This window comes from Macrotis lagotis, chromosome X, assembly GCF_037893015.1.
Source record: "Macrotis lagotis isolate mMagLag1 chromosome X, bilby.v1.9.chrom.fasta, whole genome shotgun sequence".
NCBI classification, from domain to species: Eukaryota; Metazoa; Chordata; class Mammalia; order Peramelemorphia; family Peramelidae; genus Macrotis; species Macrotis lagotis.
The window spans coordinates 173,141,456-173,162,455 of record NC_133666.1 but is presented as its reverse complement, the minus strand read 5'-3'; the positions used below and the strand labels follow the sequence as shown (position 1 = coordinate 173,162,455).

Here is a 21,000-nt window from a genome sequence, read left to right as displayed (position 1 = left end):
ACCACTAACAGAAGCTGGCTGCCTAAATTATGAAATCTCAGACTGGGGCATCACAACAGCTACTTATTCCCCATGGATGTGGGAGCTCAATGTGATAGTGGAAATCTGTTGATTAATCACAGGTGTAGGAAGAACATGAAAAGTAGTTATGTTCCACATCTTTCTCCTACTGTGATCAGATTTAGTTAGCTGTACTATTTTCCACCTCTCAAATAAGTCTATAAATCTAGGAGACTTATCTTTTCACTTTTTTTGGCATGCTGGGAGACTTGTCCATTCAGAAAATTTGTTACTAAATCGATAAGAAAAATCTATCATCTCTTCAACATTGATAATAGTCCTTTGAGCCTGAATGGTGAACCTCATGGGCAACTCCTGGATTTTTTTTTTTTTTGACCACTATTAGACAGTTTTTTCCTGCTATTCTTCATTTCAGGTGGCTAGGTAGCTTAGGGGACAGAGTGTCAAGCCTGAAGTCAGGAAGATATGAGTTCAAATATGGCCTCAGACACTTAGTAACTGTGTGATTTTGGACAAGTCTCTTAATCCTGTTAGCCTCAGTTTCTTCATTGTAAAATGAGCTTGAAAAGGAAATAGAAAAATTCCTCTAACATTTTTTGCTAAGAAAATCCCAAATGGTTTCACAAAGAATTGGACATGACTAAGAACAACTGAACAAAATTCTTCACTTCTACTCAGGTTGTTTTATTCTGTGCTATATATAAAAATTTTTTTTTGTTGACTCTAGTCCAGAAGTGTCCAATCCATGGCCTGTGATTGCATGTGACCCTCAAAGCCCATTCCTGTGGCTCAAGTTGTGTAACTAGAAAATGAAGGAATGGGTAAGTGAATGTTCCAATGTTGCAACATCACAGACCAGTTTAACCCTTTACTAATAAAACCTTTAACAAGTAGGGTGATGTGACCCAAAAGAGCTAAAAGGTTGAACACCTTTGCTCTGGTCTAATCTTCTTTAGAGGGGTGTTAATTAGTATATAGCCAAATGGATCTAGTACAATCTTCAGATCATGATACCATAATGTGAAACAACCAACACACACCCACTCCCACCCACATATGCCAAACTAGGAATTATCTTACCTGTTGGCTTGGAAGACAAGGGAGAAGGTGGAAACCTGGTGGAATTTGTTGAAGAAAGCCTGGGTCTTCGGCGTCTGAAAAAGCTCCTTAAGAGTCCACACTTGAGAGACTCCACAAGAGTGGTTTTTCCAGATCCTGAATGGCCAAACATCTTCAGTTTTATTCTTGGCTGTAAATTTTGGGTGGGACGAAGTTGTTGGATGAAGAGTCCTCTGTGTGCATCCTAAACATCAAGAAAAGCAAACCTATTGGTTTATCACTTTGTGGAAAAAAGAAAGCAGACAATATATTTAACTGGAACATATGACTATCTTCTCCGTCTTTGTAGCCTAATTTCTTAAGTACATTCTGCTATGGTCCATTTGTATTTTGATGAGTTATGAATTAAAAGTTGACCCCAAAGAGGATTAAAAAAAAGTGTTCTTTGAACACTGATAAGCCTTGTGTGATTAGTTAGAAATTATTTATACTTAGTATACAACTATTTGAAAAGAGTTTAACAACATAAAAATTCATAAGGGAATAGGGAGCTACAATTCATTTCTTGTAGAAGCCCTGAAGAAACTATAATCTTTGAAAATTTATACAAGGAGTAGTAATAGCTTTTCATTAATTTTTTTTCTTCCTTATGGAGAGGGACTAAAGAGAAGGATAGTCTTGATAGATCTGAGGTGAGATGGCTGAGTGTTTGGATATGCTTAAATTTAGCCTCATCACCATCTCAAAAACAGTAAGAAATGCATCAGATAAAGAATAATATGAAAAACAGAAGGAAAAAGAAATAATTCATCACAAGAAAAAAAATCTCATAAGAACCATAAAAGAAATAAGGGACAAAAGAATAAATCAAAAACAGGCCCAATATAATATTATCAAGTAAAAGCAATATGAAATTCACAAAAAAGTATAATACTGCAAAAAAAGACCCTCAGAAATTAAAATAGAACATTTGTAAAAATCCTTAGTGTTTAGAGTGGTTTAGATGCTAAATAAAAGAACTAAAGGAAGAAATAAAGATGGGGAATTAGGCCTAACATGTTTTTAAAAAATAATTTAAAGAGACAAACAAAAATAGATTTCTTAAAATAAACATTATATACTCTGTCTAAAGTATTAGGTATAGAAAAAGAAATTAGCAGATTCTAACCTCAAAAGGAAAAAAAGAGAGCTGAAACAAAGAATATCATAACAAAATTTGAAGAAAACGACACAAAATTGTAAGCCATGGCAAATAAACCTGAAGACAGAATGTTAGAAGATGATTTGAAAATTATTGTTCTCTCCTTCATTTTATAGATAAAGAGATTGAGACTCAGAGAGAAGAAGCCAATTTGCCCAAGGTCACACAATTAAACAATGGCAAAACCCTAATCATCTAATTCCCACTGAGGAACCAATAAGCATCAGAGAAAAATCTCTGACATTGTTCATCCTCCTTCAAATCTTCTGAATTTAAGTCTAATATGATTTTAAGACATATTTCAGTAAGGACAGCAAAATAAAAGTTTTAAAAACTTTTGTATTTAGTTTAAGGCTACACCCATGTTAAAAAAATAGGGCAACGACGTTGATAGGGCACCAAATGTGGATTGAGGTAGACTTCTCTTACTGAGTTCAAATCCAGTCTTAGACACTACCCATGTGACCCTGAGCCAGAAACTTAACCCTGCTTGCCTCAGTTTCTTCATCTGTCAAATTATCTACAGAAGGAAATGGTAAACCACTCTAGCATCCCTTCCAAGAAAACCCCCAAATGGGTCACAAAGGGTCAGACCTGACAGAAAAATGGCTATACAACTATAAAAACATACAAATATGCTTATTTTGTATGGGCCTATGTGTTTTTTTGAAAGAGTGTACAGCTTTGCTTTAGCCTTAAATCCTATCTTTTTTTGTCAGTTATATTTTTTCACTAAGAAAAATATGAATTTGATTTTATCTTTTGTGCTTTCTTTCCCATTAATAATTCATTTTGGGCACATCTTACTCTAATAATATTAGTTACACAGTGTTTTATGGTCACAGAATGTTTTACAGAATTATTTCATGATATGACAACCATAAAGGTTCTTACCCTAAAGTTGTCATGAGGCTCAAGTAGGGATGTAAGTAAAATGCTTTACAAACTTTAAAATACTAAATGAATGTCAGATGTTATTATTTACATTTTGAAGATGAGGGAACCATGGCTCAGTCTTTTCTCCAAGGTCATGTAGCTACTGAATGTCAAAGCTCAGGTCAAAGTCAGAGTCATAAGATCACAGGATCAGTCAGTCAGTAAACATTTATTAAATGCCTACTAATGTGAAAGGCACTGTGCTAAGCTCCGGGGATACTAAGAAAGGCTTTTAAAAAATCTCATAATCTAATGGGGGAGATAACATGCAGATGAAGAAGCAGGAGAAATTGGAAGTAATCTTCAGAAGGAAGACAATAGAATTAAGGGGATCAAGAAAGGATTTCTGTAGCAGATCGAAATGAGGAGAAAGAACTCTTGACATGGGAGACAGAGAAAATGTTCAGGAACTGAATATCTTGTAGAAGGAATAGTAAGGAAACCAGTGTCACTGAATCAAAGAATAGAGTGCAAGAAGTAGAAAGGAGTAAAAAGATTGGGAAGGTCTTTATAAAGAAGTTAGGAAGGGGTTCTGAATGTCAAATAGATACCACAGATTTGGAGCTGAAAGGAATCTCAGAGCAAAGTGGTTTATCGAGTTTGAATTCCCCGTGACTCATAAAGGTGAGGGATAGAGGCTGATAGGATGATGACTATGAGGCTAAAATTGATGAACCATTGCTAGAGAATTTAGATGGAAACTTTTACTAGATTCCTGTGGATTTTGCTGACTGCCCTAAGTTGAGAGTCTGGAAATATGTTACATAGGGTTCATGGTGAAGGGCAGGAAAGTTTCTTATTTTGTCCCCCAGTAGCAGATTGAGAGTTTGGACTTAATTGGAAGAAATATTCATATTTGTGAAGTTTAATTCATGTGGTCCTTTATTATAAAATTTCAACTTAATGAAATACAAAAACAAAACTAACTTCAACATTTCCCAGATCTGTGATTAACAGGGTAGCAGTATTCCTTTCAACACAGACCCTAAACTCCATATCTGAGTACAAGCCTGTCTAAAATGCAGTCCAAAGGGTGATTTTATGCTGCCACCTGTGGGTTTACTAAATGCTTTAGTAAACAAAGTCGAGCTACCACAGAGCTCTTACTAAAATATCAAATCAAAATATATTGTCAATTGTTTCAATAAGAATTTTTAAAAGTGAGGTTGACAGCTCTGCCTTAGTAGAATATCAGGAATTGCTATGGCTAAAAAAGAATCATTACCTGGGGACCAGTCTCTTGATGTAAGGTTTCTCATACAATTTAGCTAGTTCTCAGTCAACAGAGTTTACATTCTTGACAATACTTTAGAGTTGGCACTTAGCTGGCATAATCTTTGTGAACCCAGTGTCATTTCCACTCCATTTCTGATTATGAAAAAAGGGGGTCCAAAGTAAAATGCTATATTTCATTCAGTCATAGGATCTGTGACTTCCTTGGTGTAGGATACAAGTTGTTAATCTATTTTGTCTCCTGAGATTCCTTTGGCTATCTGTTGAACGTTTTTTAGAACCATTTTTAGAATATTTTAAAATACACAGAATAACAAAGGAGACCAATTATACTGAAAATAAAGACGTAATTTTTTTCCAATCCAAGTTCTTTAAACTCCTGAAATTTACTTCTAAAATTCCAAGTGTAGGTATTTTCTGTCAATAAAGATCACAGTCACAATTATGATACTTTGTAGATAATTTTAGGAGATGTAACCAAAAGAAACCATCATCACTAGTGACCAGCCTTCTAGAAATGAGAAAACCTTTTAAATTTAGTTAGTTCCTCATATGACAGATTCGTAGCCCACTGTTGTCCAGTTAATGTTTGATTGCTTTTCAATTCAACAGAAACTGCCCAGAGATTCTGCTTCCTTCACTGGCCTAGTTTTTAAGGCTTTAAAGTCACCTTCATATGATGAAGTAGTCCTACAGGAGGGAAGAAAAGAATAGAGGGGAAAAAAAGAATAAACTAGGATTTACACTTTAAAGGGAAGAACTCCAAAGCTGAGATTTCTTGGAACTGGGAATCACTGAAGCATCTATGGGGAGTAACATTTGCTGCTCATCCCACTCTGAACCGACTTCCCCAGTTAATGCCTGGTTTCTTGTGCGTGGGCTGGGCAATTCCAAATGAGATTTATAAATACTTGTTATAAAAAAAGCAATTGAAAACAGACAGAACCCTTTCAGCCCTGGATTCTCACAGCAGAAAATGTCACCTCTAATCTTAGCTGCTTTTCTAACTTATGTGTTTATTGAACAAATTAATTAGATTGCTTTTTTTCATCTTTTTGCTCTGTGAGAGCAAATTAAGCTATCCTTGGATAGGTTCCATACAGACTTAGAATTCTACATCCAAAGTAGAGGCCTAGTGATGAAACTATTAAGTTAGCTTAGCTTGATTCAGTGTCAAAATTGGTTCAAGCTTATATATGTGATACATACATGCTATTCCCTAAAGATATCTTATTTTGTATAAAAATATCATTTTACTAAGTTTACAATACTGCATTATAATGTAATTTTCTGCATTCTCATACATATGCATTCACAGGTAAACACATACATAACACAAATATTTGCCTACATACATACATTTTCTGTTTTTTTTCTGGGTTAGGAGGAATGGAAAAGAATACAAAAGGTCCATTATTTTACTTGAGATTGGTGATCAGAAAGCCTGGTCTTATGAAAATAAGGAGAAAACAAGTCTGCATTTTTCCTTAAAGCAGTTTCTTAACTCAGGATCTCTTATCTATCTTAATCCCCCTTGCTCTTTCTCCCAGAAGACTGGGTTAGCCTCAACTAATTTTTTTTATTTTATTTTATTTTTTTAGGTTTTTGCAAGGCAAATGGGGTTAAGTGGCTTGCCCAAGGCCACACAGCTAGGTAATTATTAAGTGTCTGAGACTGGATTTGCACCCAGATACTCTTGACTCCGAGGCAGGTGCTTTATCCTTTAGGACACCTAGCCGCCCCCTAGCCTTAACTATTAATGGTGTTTTCATTCTAACTAAAAAGAGAAGTTGCTGTTTCTAAGATTACTGAGTCAGTGAACATATAAAAAATGATAAGGGAAAAAATTTGCAGACCTTTTACTGCTTAAGGAGCACCACCACTCAATTCTATTAACCCTAATGTGAAGTCATAATTATCTTGCCTCCTACTTGTATGACCAAATCATCTTGTTAAGAGAGATGAGAACTTTTAAAATTTTGTGACACCCTTCTCCCTGGCAGGCCTCACTCTCAATCATTAGATTCTGTAATTCAATCCCTTTTTCACAAATTTAATTCAATTCTATTAACATTAACTAAAAAAAATTCCACTGTGTACAAGCACACAGCTTCAGAGTTAGTGCTACAAAGTTAAATAGATTAAATTCCATTCTCAAGGAGGGTAACAAAATTGCCTCCACATTAAATTCTACCAAGTGAGCAGTTTTATGCATGTAGCCCTAGGCAGAGCACTCCCTTAACTGAAATGTTGATGAAGATAATGTCTTTTCAGAGACTGTTCTATTTCAGATAAATGTCCTCAATAAGCAGAGCTGCCCCCCAAAGTAGAAAGGGCAATCTTGGAAGAAAGAGTGCTCCCTGCTATTCTGAGTTATAAGTGGAATTGATGCAGAGAAAACTGGTCTTGGGAGTGAAGAGATCAGTTGTAGACAAACTTTGTAAATCTTTTGTTTGCATTGTAAAAGGAATCTTCCTTTATCTTCTAATTTAGGCCACACCTGAGGGTCTGACCTTCAATCTGATTTGGGTTACATTGTTTTTGGTGGGGCAGCCTGGGAGCAAAAGAGACCCCTCCCCAAGAGGCAAAATCTCCAATGAGAGACTTGGGTGATTCCCAGATCACCACCTACTCCCATGGACTCTGGGAGAGAATTTAAGGAGGAGGCAGAGTCTGATCTTCCAGTCTCCTGCTGAATCCTGGCCACTTGGCCTGGCCAATTCAATCAGCAATCCACCTGGTTTTCTCTTAAAACTCTTTCTGACTTTTATATTCCTTTCTTAATATGCTGTAACTTCTTTTAATAAATCTCTATTTTGTTTCCAAAACACGCATTCTTGAGTCTGAGTTGCGATTCTTTGTGGAGCAGAATCGAATATAAGAAACAAATCAGCGGCTCCAGAATGACTAGGGTGAGACCTCTATGGTCTTGGGAGTCCTCTTTTAATGCAGGCTAAATGAAATAAATTTTTCGTGACCACATAAAAATAATAATACCTCCAATATAACAAACTATTTTAGAGTTTGGAAATCATCAAGTTTTGCCTTATGAACCAAAATGAAAAAATGATCCTCATTTTTACTCCAATTTCTTTATCTACTGGAGGTTTTCAATCTAAATTCAACCTAAGGTTTTCAATCTAAGGCTGGATAAGCCCATTCAACATTGTAGAGAGGCTTTCTTCTCAGTATGAGTTGAATAAGATGAGCTTATAACTTCTGAGATGCTGTGAATATAAATAGCTATAACATAAGACAAAGGTAATAGAGGAAAGATTCAGGTAAAGTTCCTTTGAGAAATCAGAGAAAGGAAAGGTTCCTTTAAACTGAAAGTGGGGGGAGGCAAGGTCAGGGAAGACTTCATGAAGGATCTAAATTGGGCTTTGAAGGATGAGGGATCAAGAACTGGAGAAAATAAAGGAGTCAGATTTGACTGAAATATAGACAACAAAAAGGGGAATAAAATTAAATGAGTGGATAGATTTATAGACATGGGTTAGATTGTGAAATGCTCTGGATGCCTGACTCAGAATTTTATATCTCACTCAGTAGGCAAAAGCTTATAAAGGATTCTGGACAGGGGATTGATAGGATTATAATAAGAGCTTTAAGTTTATTTGGACGCAGATGATATGATGGTATACTTAGAGAATCCTAGAGTATCCACCAAAAAACTAGTTGAAATAATGAATGACTTTAGCAAAGTTGAAGGATATAAAATAAACTCACATTATTCATCAGTTATATATATTACCAAAAAAGTTCATCAGGAAGAGAAAGTTTTATCTAAAATAACTGTAGAAAAATATAAACTATTTGAGAGTTTACTTACCAAGATAAACCTAGGAAGTTATATGAACACAATTAAGTAACATTTTTCACACAACTAAAGTCAGATCTAAACAATTGGAGAAATATTGTAGGCTGGGCCATAATAATAAAAATGACCATTCTAACTAAATTAATTTACTTATTCAGTGCCCTACCAACAAACTAACAAAAGTTATTTTATAGACCTAGGAAAAATATTAACAAAATTCATCTTGAAGGGAAAAAAAAGTCAAGAATGTAAAAATTTGAAGGAAGGTAATCTAGCCTTACTAGATCTCAAATTATTTTACAAAGTGGTGATCATCAAAACAATCTGGTACTGGCTAAGAAACAGAGCGGTGGATCAATGGACTAGATTAGGTACACAAGGAGTAACTGATTATAGTAATCTAGGATTTTATAAACCCAAAGATCCAAGATTTTGGGACAAGAACTCATTATTGGACAAAAACTGCTGGGAAACTTCAAGTTACTCTGATAAAAACCTCATCTCTCAAATATTTAGAAAATTAAGTTGAATTTAGAAGCTACAAGTCAAAGTATACAAAAACAGGCAGTTTTTTTCAGATGAATTCAAAGTTATTTAAAGTCTATAAAAAATGTTCTAAATCGCTATTGATTAGAAAAATGCAAACTAAAACCACTCTGAAGTATCACCTCCCACCTCTCAGATGAGCTGATATGATAGAAAAGGAAAATGATAAATGTTGGAGTGGATGTGAAAAAACTGGGACACTAATGCATTATTTGTGGAGTAGTGAACTGATTCAACTATTCTGCCCAAAGGGTTATAAAACTGTGTATATCCATTGATCCTGCAATATCACTAAGTCAGAATCTCAAAGAGATCAGAGAAAAGGGAAAAGGACCCACACATACAAAAATATTTATAGCAGTTTTTTTTTGTGGTGGCAATGAATTGAAAATTGAGGGATGCCCATCAATTGGAGAATGATTGAAAAAGTTGTACTGAATGTATTGGAATACTATTGTGATTAAGAAATGATGAGCAGGTTGATTTTAGATATACTTGGAAAGGTTTATGCATGAACTTACATGAACTGAGGCTGAATGAAGTGAGCAGAACCAAGAGAAATTATTTTACTTATTAACAAATTGTTGTTACAACTATGACAGACATAAATCCTTTCATCAATAATTATTCAAGACAATTCCAAGAGACTTATGATGGAAAATGCCATCTATATTCAAAGAAGAACTATGGAGTCTGAATGCAGATTGAAGCATACTATTTTTCACTTTTTATAAATTTTTATTTTGTTTTTCTTTCTCACGGTTATTCCCTTTTTCTAATTCTTTCACCACATGACTAATTTGGAAATACATTTAACATGATTGTGCACCTATAACATATATCAGATTGCTTGCTGTCTTGGGGAAGGGAGGGGAAATGGAGAGTGGAAGAAAATTTTACAAAAATAAATGGTGAAAACTACCTTTTTATTTAATTGGAAAAATACTTCTATTAAAAATAATAAATAAAAAAGTCACACAGGTGGAGAATAGAAGAGGAAGGAAGAATATGGAAGATTAATTAATCATTCAAAATATATATACAAGATAAATTGGAAATAATAGAGGGAAGATACTAGGATTAAGGGGGAGCAGGAAAAGTTTTCTACATAAGATGGGATTTTAGTTGGAATATGAAGGAAGCTAGGAAAGCCAGGTTGTAGAGAGGAAGAAGGGAAGAATTTCAGACATGGGAAGAAGTCAGTGAAAATGCCTAGAGTAGGGAGATGCAGTGTCTTGTCCAAGGAGCAGCAAAGAAATCATTTTCACTGGATTGGAGTCAATGGGAGTGGATATAAGAAGAAGGCAGGAGAGGACCAAGGTGTGAAAGGAGGACATATAATATGATAAGGAGAATACAGATGCTAACTGAATCAGCTAATTTTTTTTTTGGCAAAAGTCTGGAATATTAGGAGAACTAATGTGATTTTTCAAATGTGATACAGTCCAACTTTTCTCTCCTACTCAATTCTGGATCTTATCTACAGTCCTTGTTCAGGATATATTTTTCTGAACTTTATTCTTTCTTCTAATATGATATTTATTCAGATCCTTTTTTTAACCTGAGTTCTTAACCTTTTATGTATAATGGAGCCCTTTGGCATTCTGTCAAAGTCATACTTTCCAAGCATTAAACATATCTAGGGTTATAAAAGAAATTAATTCTATTAAAATAATAATCAAAATATTAAGAAAAAAGTTCAAGGACTTCAGGTTAAGAACGCCTTTAGCCTGTATATTATAATATATAGTAATCCTTCCCAAATCATAACTTTCCCCACCACAGTTTTGATATATTATAGATTGGCCTAAGAAATTACATAGGAATTTTTTGAGAATTTTACGGAAGTCATAAATAACACATGAGAGACAGCAGACAACACAGAAAAAGTTTAGCAACTCAGAAATGTATAAAAATATGTGATTAATATGGTATAGCCTTTAACCAAATACCTTACCCAAATTTTGCAGTAAGGTGCTATAAATACTCCATAACAGAAAATAAAAACTTTTTCTCTGGTATGAAGGGAGGATCAAAAAATTTCAAGATCATGATTGTGCTGCTCTTCTTAAACCTTGATGTGGAAGGGATAACTATAGTCTTTCATGTTTTTGTCATGTTTGGTGTTCAACTTCACACATTTTTCAATTCTTCATTACAAAAGCATTAATGACTCATACATCATATATGAATCTTCTGATTAGCCAAATGCTTTCAACTGAATTCATTTCTTAGTCCCTTTTATCCCAATGTAATACTTCTCTGTGTCTACTTTTTCACTCAGTATCAAAGTATATTTTGACTCAGAGGATGCTGTTAAGTTATTAATAGAATTTTTCTACAACTTCATTCCTTTTTTCAAATGATGTTATTGCAAAAACTGCAATCATCTTCATTATGGCAGTTTGCTCATATTCATCACGTGGACTGTAAGATAAGATGATAAGATGTTCCACAGAATGATGCATCTTGTTGACTTTGGGCACATTACAAAACAAACTCTGCAAACTCATTCATTTGCTCAACTAAGGAGGGGACATGAATCATAAGTCCATTTAGAACAGAGGTTCTTAATCTTTTTAATCTAAGATCAATTTGTCAAGGAGGAGAGACCTATTCTATAGATTCCCCTCTTAGATAATAATGCTTTAAATGCATAGATTAAACTGTACAGAATTACAAAGGGAAGCAAGTTAGTAAAAATAAAAGAGATAACTTCCTCCATTCAGATTGATGGGAAAAATAAATATCAAGTAAGAATCCCTATCTTAGATATTACTTCTTTATGCTTGCTGATTTCATAATTTTACTTATAGAGGCAGCTGTTTGACAGCAGATAGATCAATGAACCTGGGTATAGTGACCACTTACTTTTGAATGCTTCAGTTGCCTCATCTGTAAACTGGGGATGATAATAATAATAATAACATTCATCTCCCATATTGTTGGGGGGTGGGGCAGCTAGGTGGTGCACTGAAGAGAGTGTTGGCCCTAGAGTCAGGAGGACCTGAATTCAAATCCAATCTCAGATACTTAATAATTACCTAGCTGTGACTTTGGGTATGGTACTTAACTCCATTGTCTTTCAAAAAACAAAATAAAACAACTAGAAACCTCTATAAATGAGCTCATGAAGAGTTGGGCACAATTGAACAACATTAACAACAGTTAGAAGAAAATATCTCACATGTAGGCTGAGACAGGGTCATAAAAATTTTTATCTTTATTATTTCAGAGTATTATTTTCTTTTTCTTTTTTTTCCCTACTACATTCCTAGAAATTGAATCAGGGTCATTGGTCCCACTATCATGCCTTAGGTGTGCCACATTGGCATGCGAGGATGAATAGTCTAATTGATTTGTAGAAGTGTCTTCTGATAAGTGATAGGGAGATTATATCTTTTGGAAAAGTCAAGACATGTGCAAGGGCTGTCCTCTAATGAAATGACTTCATTGATAGCTTGAGGTTATCACCACCTGGTGGCCAAATTACATACTACCTCTCCTTTCTAGTTAAGTGACACTGCTTTTCTAGTTTGCAGAGAGCCAGAAATGAATGGGGTTGGGTTGGTAGTAGGCAGATATTACTACAACATCACCTGGTCCACCCCTTCTGTTACAGAAAGACCTGGGAATGTTTATAATTGAGAAGATTGAGGGTGAGGGAACAGATTCATAATAGGTGTCTTTAAATAGGGGTATAAATTGTACAAAGGCATAAACAGGCTCCATAAAAGGGAAAAATGGACAATTAGATCTATATTAAAAATGCTAGGTTATTCCTGAAGGTAGTGGAGACTGTAGGGCATAAGGAAACATCTTATGTTGGGGCTAGCATTAGAAATGAGCTTTAAAAGTAAATTAGGAATCCTAAGGGGTAGAAGTGAGAAAGGATTGAAATCTATGCCTAGTGCAATAGTCTGGCAAAAGCACTGAGAGGGAGTGTGGAATGGGGTGATAGTGTAATAAATAGCAAGGGTGACAGTCTGACTCTACTGAGGTAGCTAGCATTTCTATGAAGTGTAAAATTACAAAACACTTTACAAATAATCTCTCATTGTATCATCATAATGAGCCTGGATGGTAGGCACTATTATCATGTTCATTTTACAGATGAGGCAGAGAGAGGTGAAGTGACTTTCCCAGGGTCACACAGCCATTAAATGACTGAGGTCACATTTGAACTCACACCTTCTTGACTTTAAATATAGTACTCTATTTACTGAGCCATCTACCTGCCTCTAATAATTATAGTCAGCATATATATAGTGTGTTAAAGTTTGTAAAATGTTTCACAAATATAAACTCACTTACCTCCCACAACAACCCTAGGAGCAAGTGCTATCATTGCTGTTGTTGTTGTTGTTATTATTATTATTATTATTTACAGGAGAGAGGTGAAGCGAATCACCTAGGGTCACATAGCAAATTCTTGTCTGAGACTGGATTGGAACTCAGGCCACTTTATCCACTAGGATACTGAGGAGTATGTGAAGAGAAATGTTTAATTAAAGTATAATATATCTGGAAAGGTGGGTTGGAGTTAGTTTATGAGTAGTTTTAAAATGGCAGATGAGTTTCCATTTGTTTCTAGAGATAATAGGGAACTATTAGAGTTTGAACAAAGGAACAACATGGTCAGATAGAAGAATATCTATGGTGAAAAGATAGAGAACATTATAAAATACAAAATGGACAATTTTGATTACATTAGGTTGAAAAGTTTTTGCACAAATAAAACCAATGCAACTAAGATTAAAAGGAAGGAAGGAAGTTGTTTGACAAAGGACTCATTTCTAAAATATATAGAGAACTGAGTCAAATTCATAATACAAAGTCAATCCCCAATTGATAAGATATGAAAAGGCAATTCTCAGATGAAATTAAAGCTATCTATAGTCATATAAAAATGCTTTAAATCACTATTGATTAGAGAAATGCAAATTAAAACAACTCTGGGGTATCACATCAGATGGGCCAATATGACTTAAAAGGAAAATGCTCAATCTAGGAGGGGATGTGGGAAAACTGGCACATTAATGAAGATGGAGTTGTAAATTGATCCAACCTCTCTGGGGAGCAATTTGGAATTATGCCCAAAGGGCATTAAAACTGTGCATACCCTTTGATTCAGCAATACCACCATTCCATCTGTATTCCAAAGAGATCACAAAACTGGGTGAAAAACCAACACATACTAAAATAATTACAGCAGCTTATTTTGGAGTGGCAAAGAATTGGGAAGTGAGGGGATGTCCATCAATTGGGGAAATACTGAAAAATTGTGGTAAATGAATGTTCCATAAGAAATTATGAGAGTCAAGACTTCAGAATAGCCTGGGAAGACTTGAATGACTTGATGCTGAGTGAAGTGAGCAAAACTAGAACAATGTACACACTAACAGCAATTTTGGGTGATGATCAACTATGATGGACTTGTTCATTTCAACAGTACAATAATTAAAGACAATTCTAAAAGATCCGTGAAGGAAAATATCCATACCCAGATAAGGAACTACGGAGTTTAAATGCAGACAAAAAGTTTACTATCTTCAATTTTTAAAAGTTGTCTTATGTATTAAGTTTTTTTCCTGTTTTGATTTGATTCTTCTTTCACAACATGATTAAAATGGATTTATGATTAGCATGGTTATAAATGTGTAGTCTATATTAGATTGATTTCTATCAGGGGAATGGGGCAGGGAAGGGAAAGAGGCAGGGAAAAAATATAAAATACAAAACCTTGTGAAAAATGACTGCTAATAACTACTGTTGCGTGTACTTGGAAAAATAAATAAAAAAATTTTTTTAAAATAATTTCTCTATAGTAGATATGTGGAGGTTAGATAGGAGGCAGAAGAAATCTAATATCCTTGTAATTCAAGTTTTGTATTGAAGAAGATGGCTAAACATTTGAAACCTAGGACAGGAACTGGGTCACATGTGTGAGAAAGGATAAAGCAATCAAAAAAATTGATGAATATTTCTTCCTGTATCAAAATATAGCTAAACTTTATCCACACAGTATTAGTGTTGCATCTTTAATCTCTGTCCTCCCCTCAAACACATATACATTCATTTCTGAGGTTCCCATTCCAAATATCTCAGTAATTGCTATATGCTTAGAGAAGATTGAGAGTCAAGACTATATTTTTAACATTGGCCAGGAAAAACCATAGCTAATAAGATAAAGTTGAAAGACAACTGATTTCCAAAGTAAAGAATATATGACTTCTGGACTATTTCGCTATTTTGAATTATTTTGGCATAGTGAAGAGATTTATGAGCTCACTGCTTGAAAGATTGCTTACTATCTGTATGACCTTGAACCAATTACACAAATTCTCAGAGGCTGTTTCCTCATCTGGAAAACAGTGAAAATATCCATAATAACTTCAATGTTCATGAGGGTCAAGATAATATTTACAATGTATTATATCAATATCAATCATTAGTGAATAAAGAATTGACCTGGGAGTCAAGAAAACTTGAGTTCAAGTTCTTTCTCTGATACACATTAACTATATGACCATGGTCAAGTCACTTATCTTCTCTTTTAATTAGCTCTTTAAGTATATTAGATTACTATGATTTGTCTATCTGCATTGGTGGAGGAAGTGTCAATACAGAGAATTTCTAAGACTAATGTAGTCATAAGTCCAGAACCCAGAATGAGTTCTATTTTATTTCCATTCATTGTTTTTTTGGCCTAAGAGAATTAGGGAACCAATTCTGTGAATAGGTAATAGAAGACCAAGAAAGTGGAGGGATTTCTTTTTCTAAATGCCACAAAAGTCTCAGGTAGATTAACTAATGGAACTAAACACAGACCCACTGGAAGGATGGTGTCTTTTGCTTGATCAGAATCAAATTTTATTCTGTGAACTGTATATTATGCCTACATAAACTAACCAGGAAACAAAGAAAATTCCATTTTATAACTAAAGGTCAAAACATTGATGTATAAACTTTTCACTTAAGATTACAAGATGGTCTAGTCCAAATCCTTCACTTATTTATGGGAGTTTATTTAACACTAACAAAACATTTCTGCTCCTCTCCCCCTACCTCCTAACAATAACACAACTGAATATATTTGGTGAATTTAGAAATCTCCCTGTAACTCACATAACAATTGCACCAAATCTACTTATTCTTAATATTCTGTTGTCCTTGCTTGGTCCTTAACTGCAATGCACACTCTATATAGCTTTCTATATATAATATTCCCTAAAGATGTAGCCTCAATATCTTGATCATTTTTAGTAACCAAATTTTAGCATCAAGTATTCCTAAATACTCAGCCTTTATCATTTAGGGATTTATTCTCAAGATAAAATATAAGACACAAATGAATAATAGAAATGCTTAGCTTCCTTACTTTATGGCCAATTAGAAAGGTGAAACTTCAGGAAGTTTAATCAAATGGCAGGAGATAAACATTCAGACTTGTTTCAGAGCAACAGCTACATGTTAGTTTAAATGAACTGAAATTCTAATATTAACTAAATGTCATTATATTAAGCAGTTTTCTTGCAAAGACTGGCTCACAGCTCTCAGGTTAGTGTCACAAGAATTCAGAAACTGAGGATGGCATAAGGTTTAAGCAAACTGATAAGACTATTTCGTAGTGGGGATCCAATTCAAATGCCTCATATGGAGGTAACTAGGTCCTTGAAAACTGCTTTAGAGTAGATTAAGTCATGGCAAGTGAAACATTTCATAGATACTCCTGACTACACCAGATACTCGAATGAACTCGAAAAAGGATATATAACATTAATATCAAATATGATAAAAAAATTAAAAGAGAAGCATTTCAGTACCTTTACAGCAATGGATAAAAGGTAAGTTATTAACAAATATGTGCAATGGAAAAGTATGATAATAAAAGATAAAAATGGATAATTTTTATTATATGAAATCGAACAGCTTTTGTGTAAACACAATTGCTGTTACTAAGATAAGATGGGGCAGTTATATGGTGCAATGGATAGTGCTGGGTCTAGAATCAGGAATACTCATCTTTCTAGTTCAAATCTGGCCCCATATACTTGCCAGTTATGAGACTCTGGGCAAGTCACTTCATCCTGTTTGCTCAGTTTTCTCATCTGTCACATAAGCTGGAGAAGGAAATAGCAAACTCTTTCATATCAATGCCAAGAAAACCTCAACTGAGGTCACAAAGACCACCAAAAATGGCTCAACAACAACAAAACAATAAATAATATCAACAGGATAAGATGGAAAATGTAAAATTTTTTTGGTCAAGATATTTTAATAACCCAGATTTCCAAGAAATCTAAGCAATTTATAAGAACAAAAAAATCATTCTCTAGTAGATAATTATTCAAAAAAAATGAATAAATATTACTCAGAAGACCTGCAAAATATTTCTAACCCCCCCAGGTTTGTCTATTTCTTTAAGAAATAATCCAAATAACAAATTTTAAAGACTTAAGAACTGAACAAAGCAATGAAATGTACAATTCCAAAGGACTGATGATGAAGAATGTATTAGCCACTTCATGACAGAGACATGATGCATTAAATATATGGAATGAGACACATGACCGATATGTAACTTGGTTTTGTTTGACTATGCACATTTATTAGAAGAATTTTGTTTTTCTCTTTATGCTCAGGACAGCTAGGTGGTACAGTGGATAGAGCACCGGCCCTGGAATCAGGAGTACTTGAGCTCAAATCTGGCCTCAGACACTTAATAATTACCTAGCTGTGTGGCCTTGGGCAAGCCACTTAACCTCATTTGCCTTGCAAAAAAACAAACCCTAAAAAAGAAGAAAAAAAAAAAGAATGCTCAAATGACATCTTTTTCCAAGTCTTCCTTTATCAATCCTAATTCAAATCCTTATTGTAACAATTTTGATAGCTGTAAGGAACTTAAAGCAAAGATGTCCATTGATAGGGACATGGCTAAGCAAATTGTACTATATCAATGTAAAATCTAATATTTGTTGTAAAAAATGAAAAATATAATTAATACAGAATTTAAACAAAGAATAAAGAGAACAATGTACAAAATGATTAGAACAATTTATAGAACAAAAAAAATATCAAAACTGAATGAGAGAAATTATAATGACCAAATTGGTCCCCCCCAAAATGGAAAAAATGAGAATTCATTGCATCCAATTTTCGTGCAAAGAAGAAGCCAGAAGCGTGGATCACTATATACTTTTAAAATATGTTGACTAGGGGCAGTTAGGTGGCATAATGGATAAAGCACTGGCCTTGGAGTCAGGAGTACCTGGGTTCAAATCAGGTCTCAGACACTTAATAATTACTTAGCTGTGTGGTCTTGGACAAGCCACTTAACCCCATCTGCCTTGCAAGAAAAAAAAAACCCTAAAAAAATATGTTGACTAATTTTAAATAGTCCATCTCATGCTTCCTGCACCCAACATTTTTCTTTCTTATAAGGGAGAGTTCTGTGGGAAGTAATCATAACTTTACAGATGTTACAAATTTTAAAGAACTTTCTCCATGGAGTTAGTGAATCAAATTAATAAAATATGAATTGAGGGACTTGTCAATAGTGTAGTACAAAAGAAGGGTTTTTCTGAGATGACATGAACTAGGAATGATTTTTCAGTTTACTTTAGCTTAAAGTTTAACTGGAAGAACATTTTCAGCGGTTCACTGCACCAACACAAGGGTTTCTGAAGTGGCAAACATCACACAGAGATAAGAAAATGTGTGAAAACTTGGATTTCATGAAGCTGTACTCCAAAGTGATTAATTTTCTTAAATAGTGCTGGCCACTGGAAAAATTATTTTAGTTAGAACTGGGAGAAAAATAATAATACTTATGTTTCATAGAGCTTATTTATCCAAACATCAGTTCTTATGAGTGTTCACTATTCTCTATTTGAGAGTTTAGTGGAACTTTAGAAGCTGGTAGAATTTGTTCTACAATGTTAATATTTGAGGGAATCATGGGAATTGATGAATGTATACATGGTGGAAAGTGAAACCTATGTTGAAGAACATTGCCATTATTCCATAGTTAAGTGGTTCTTATTTAAACTACTGGATTTCAAATACAGACTTCAGTTAAGATTTTAATACAAATAAATAAAAAGCTATTCTGAATATTTTAGTTATTGCCTACAATTATACCTCCTGCAGTTTAAGCTTCTTTATGAACTATAGCTAAATACAATGAAAGTTTATTTAGTAGGGAATCTAGAGGTCATCTAGTTCAACCTTCTAACTGATGGAAGAATATTTTGTCTACCAACTCAGGTAGTTGATCTAGACTCTGCTTGAATATTTTTAGTGAAGGGAAGTTTATCAGCTATTGGCACTCCACATTCCACTACTGAACTACTCTGGTTTATAAGAATTCTTCTCTTATATTGAGTTGCCTGAAATTAGTGATAATTATAATAAAAATAACATTTCTCTATTAGTGTCCACAGATACCACCAGGTGTGCCTATTTAATTTTTAGCTTTCCTAAAAGATATGAGTTCAATTGTCATCTCTTTTATGTAGTTTTTTCCCCTGATACACACTAAAACTCTGAAATAATTTCTACAATATTCCATACTCTTATACAAATATACAAATATACTTTCACATTTGATCCTATATTAAAGTAATTTATGTACATCATCTACTCTACAAGACTGTACACTAGATGAAAGCAGAGCCTTTATCTTATTCTTCTTTGTATTCTCTCCCCTTACTTGATATTCAGTACAATAGTTAATATTTGTGGTATTAGTCTTAGTTTTGCCATTTGGAGGCACATATGACTTTCATGTGATTGTACCTTATTTTCCTCATTTGAAAATAAAAAGATTGAACTAGGTCTTTTAAAATTAATTTTTATTAAAGATATTATTTGAGTTTTACAATTTTCCCCCCAATCTTACTCCCCCCCCCCCCCACGGAAAGTCTTTACTTTGTTTCTATGTTGTACCTTGATCCAAATTGGGTGTTATGAGAGAGAAATCATATCTTTAGAGAAGAGACAAGAATTCTAAGAGGTAACGAGATCAGACACTAAGATGTCTGTTTTTTTTTCTAAATTAAAGGGAATAGTCCTTGAACTTTGTTCAAACTCCATAGCTCCTTAACTCGATACAGATGGCACTCTCCTTTGCAGACAGCCCCAAATTGCTCCTGATTGTTGCACTGATGGAATGAGCAAGTCCTTCAAGGTTGATCATCACTCCCATGTTGCTGTTAGGGTATACAGTGTTTTTCTGGTTTTGCTCATCTCACTTAGCATTGAACTAGGTCTTTTCTAAGGTTCTTTCTAGCTCTATAATTTTGACTGTCTATTTCTTCTTTAAGAGCCATTCAATTAAATGAATATAGGTATTATTGCTTCATAACACTTTTTTCTTTTGTTCCTTTTCTTTTAAAATTTTTTTCTACCACTTTTGACTAAAGGAGATGATTAGGACATGTTCAAGATGTTGTTGAAAAATTCATTATGGTTGTATGGATGAACTAAGAAGACCCTTATAACTTTGAGAGTCTATGACTCAGAGATACTTATAAATGAATCATCCTAGAACCCAGAATTATAAAATTATTCAAATGAGTTATGAAAATTGGTGGCTAAAGAGAACCATTTTCTTTTTCTTTGCTTTTAAATAAAAGTCTTCCTTTGTATTTCAAGTCAAAATTCCCACTGACAATAACTAAGTGTAAATAATAATGTAACATTATTGGAAGACATTTCTACTCATGGATCAAAGCACAATGAATCAAAGATAAATTTATATCACTTCTTGCTTAGATATGTAACATGTACACATAGCAAAAAAGGCAAAATGAAGTTTTTCAAACCTATAATTTTTTGAAATCCATAAAAATTCACAGCTGACATGATCTAATGCCTTCCCTATTTATTATCTCTCATTTATCCCGTATGTAGTTTGTTTCTATACAGTTGCTTACATTTTTGTCTCTGCCATTAGCCTTTGAACTCTTTTGAGAAGTTGTTTTTGCTTTGTTTTCCTTCTCCTAGCACACAATAGGCACCTAATAAATGCTTACTGTCTGACTGACATTAGGTCACCCAAACTCTCCTGGGCAACCTTAGTCTCTTCTTCATAGACTATTCATTGAGTCAATTCAACAAAAATGCTTTAAGCATATTTTAATCACCATAAACAAAACTTTGTGTGAAATGCTGGGGATAT

At 34.0% G+C, this 21,000-nt stretch overlaps 1 protein-coding gene across 2 annotated transcripts in view; it reads right to left on the bottom strand.

Moving 5' to 3' along the window:
* The window catches only part of DAPK1 (death associated protein kinase 1), a 241,603-nt gene that overhangs the window by 28,166 nt on the left and 192,437 nt on the right, over positions 1 to 21,000 (bottom strand). For both annotated transcript variants that reach the window (XM_074207911.1, XM_074207910.1), the window contains one exon: positions 1,102 to 1,324. In XM_074207911.1, coding sequence (XP_074064012.1) covers positions 1,102 to 1,324 — 223 coding nt within the window. The remainder of the gene's footprint in view (positions 1 to 1,101; positions 1,325 to 21,000) is intronic.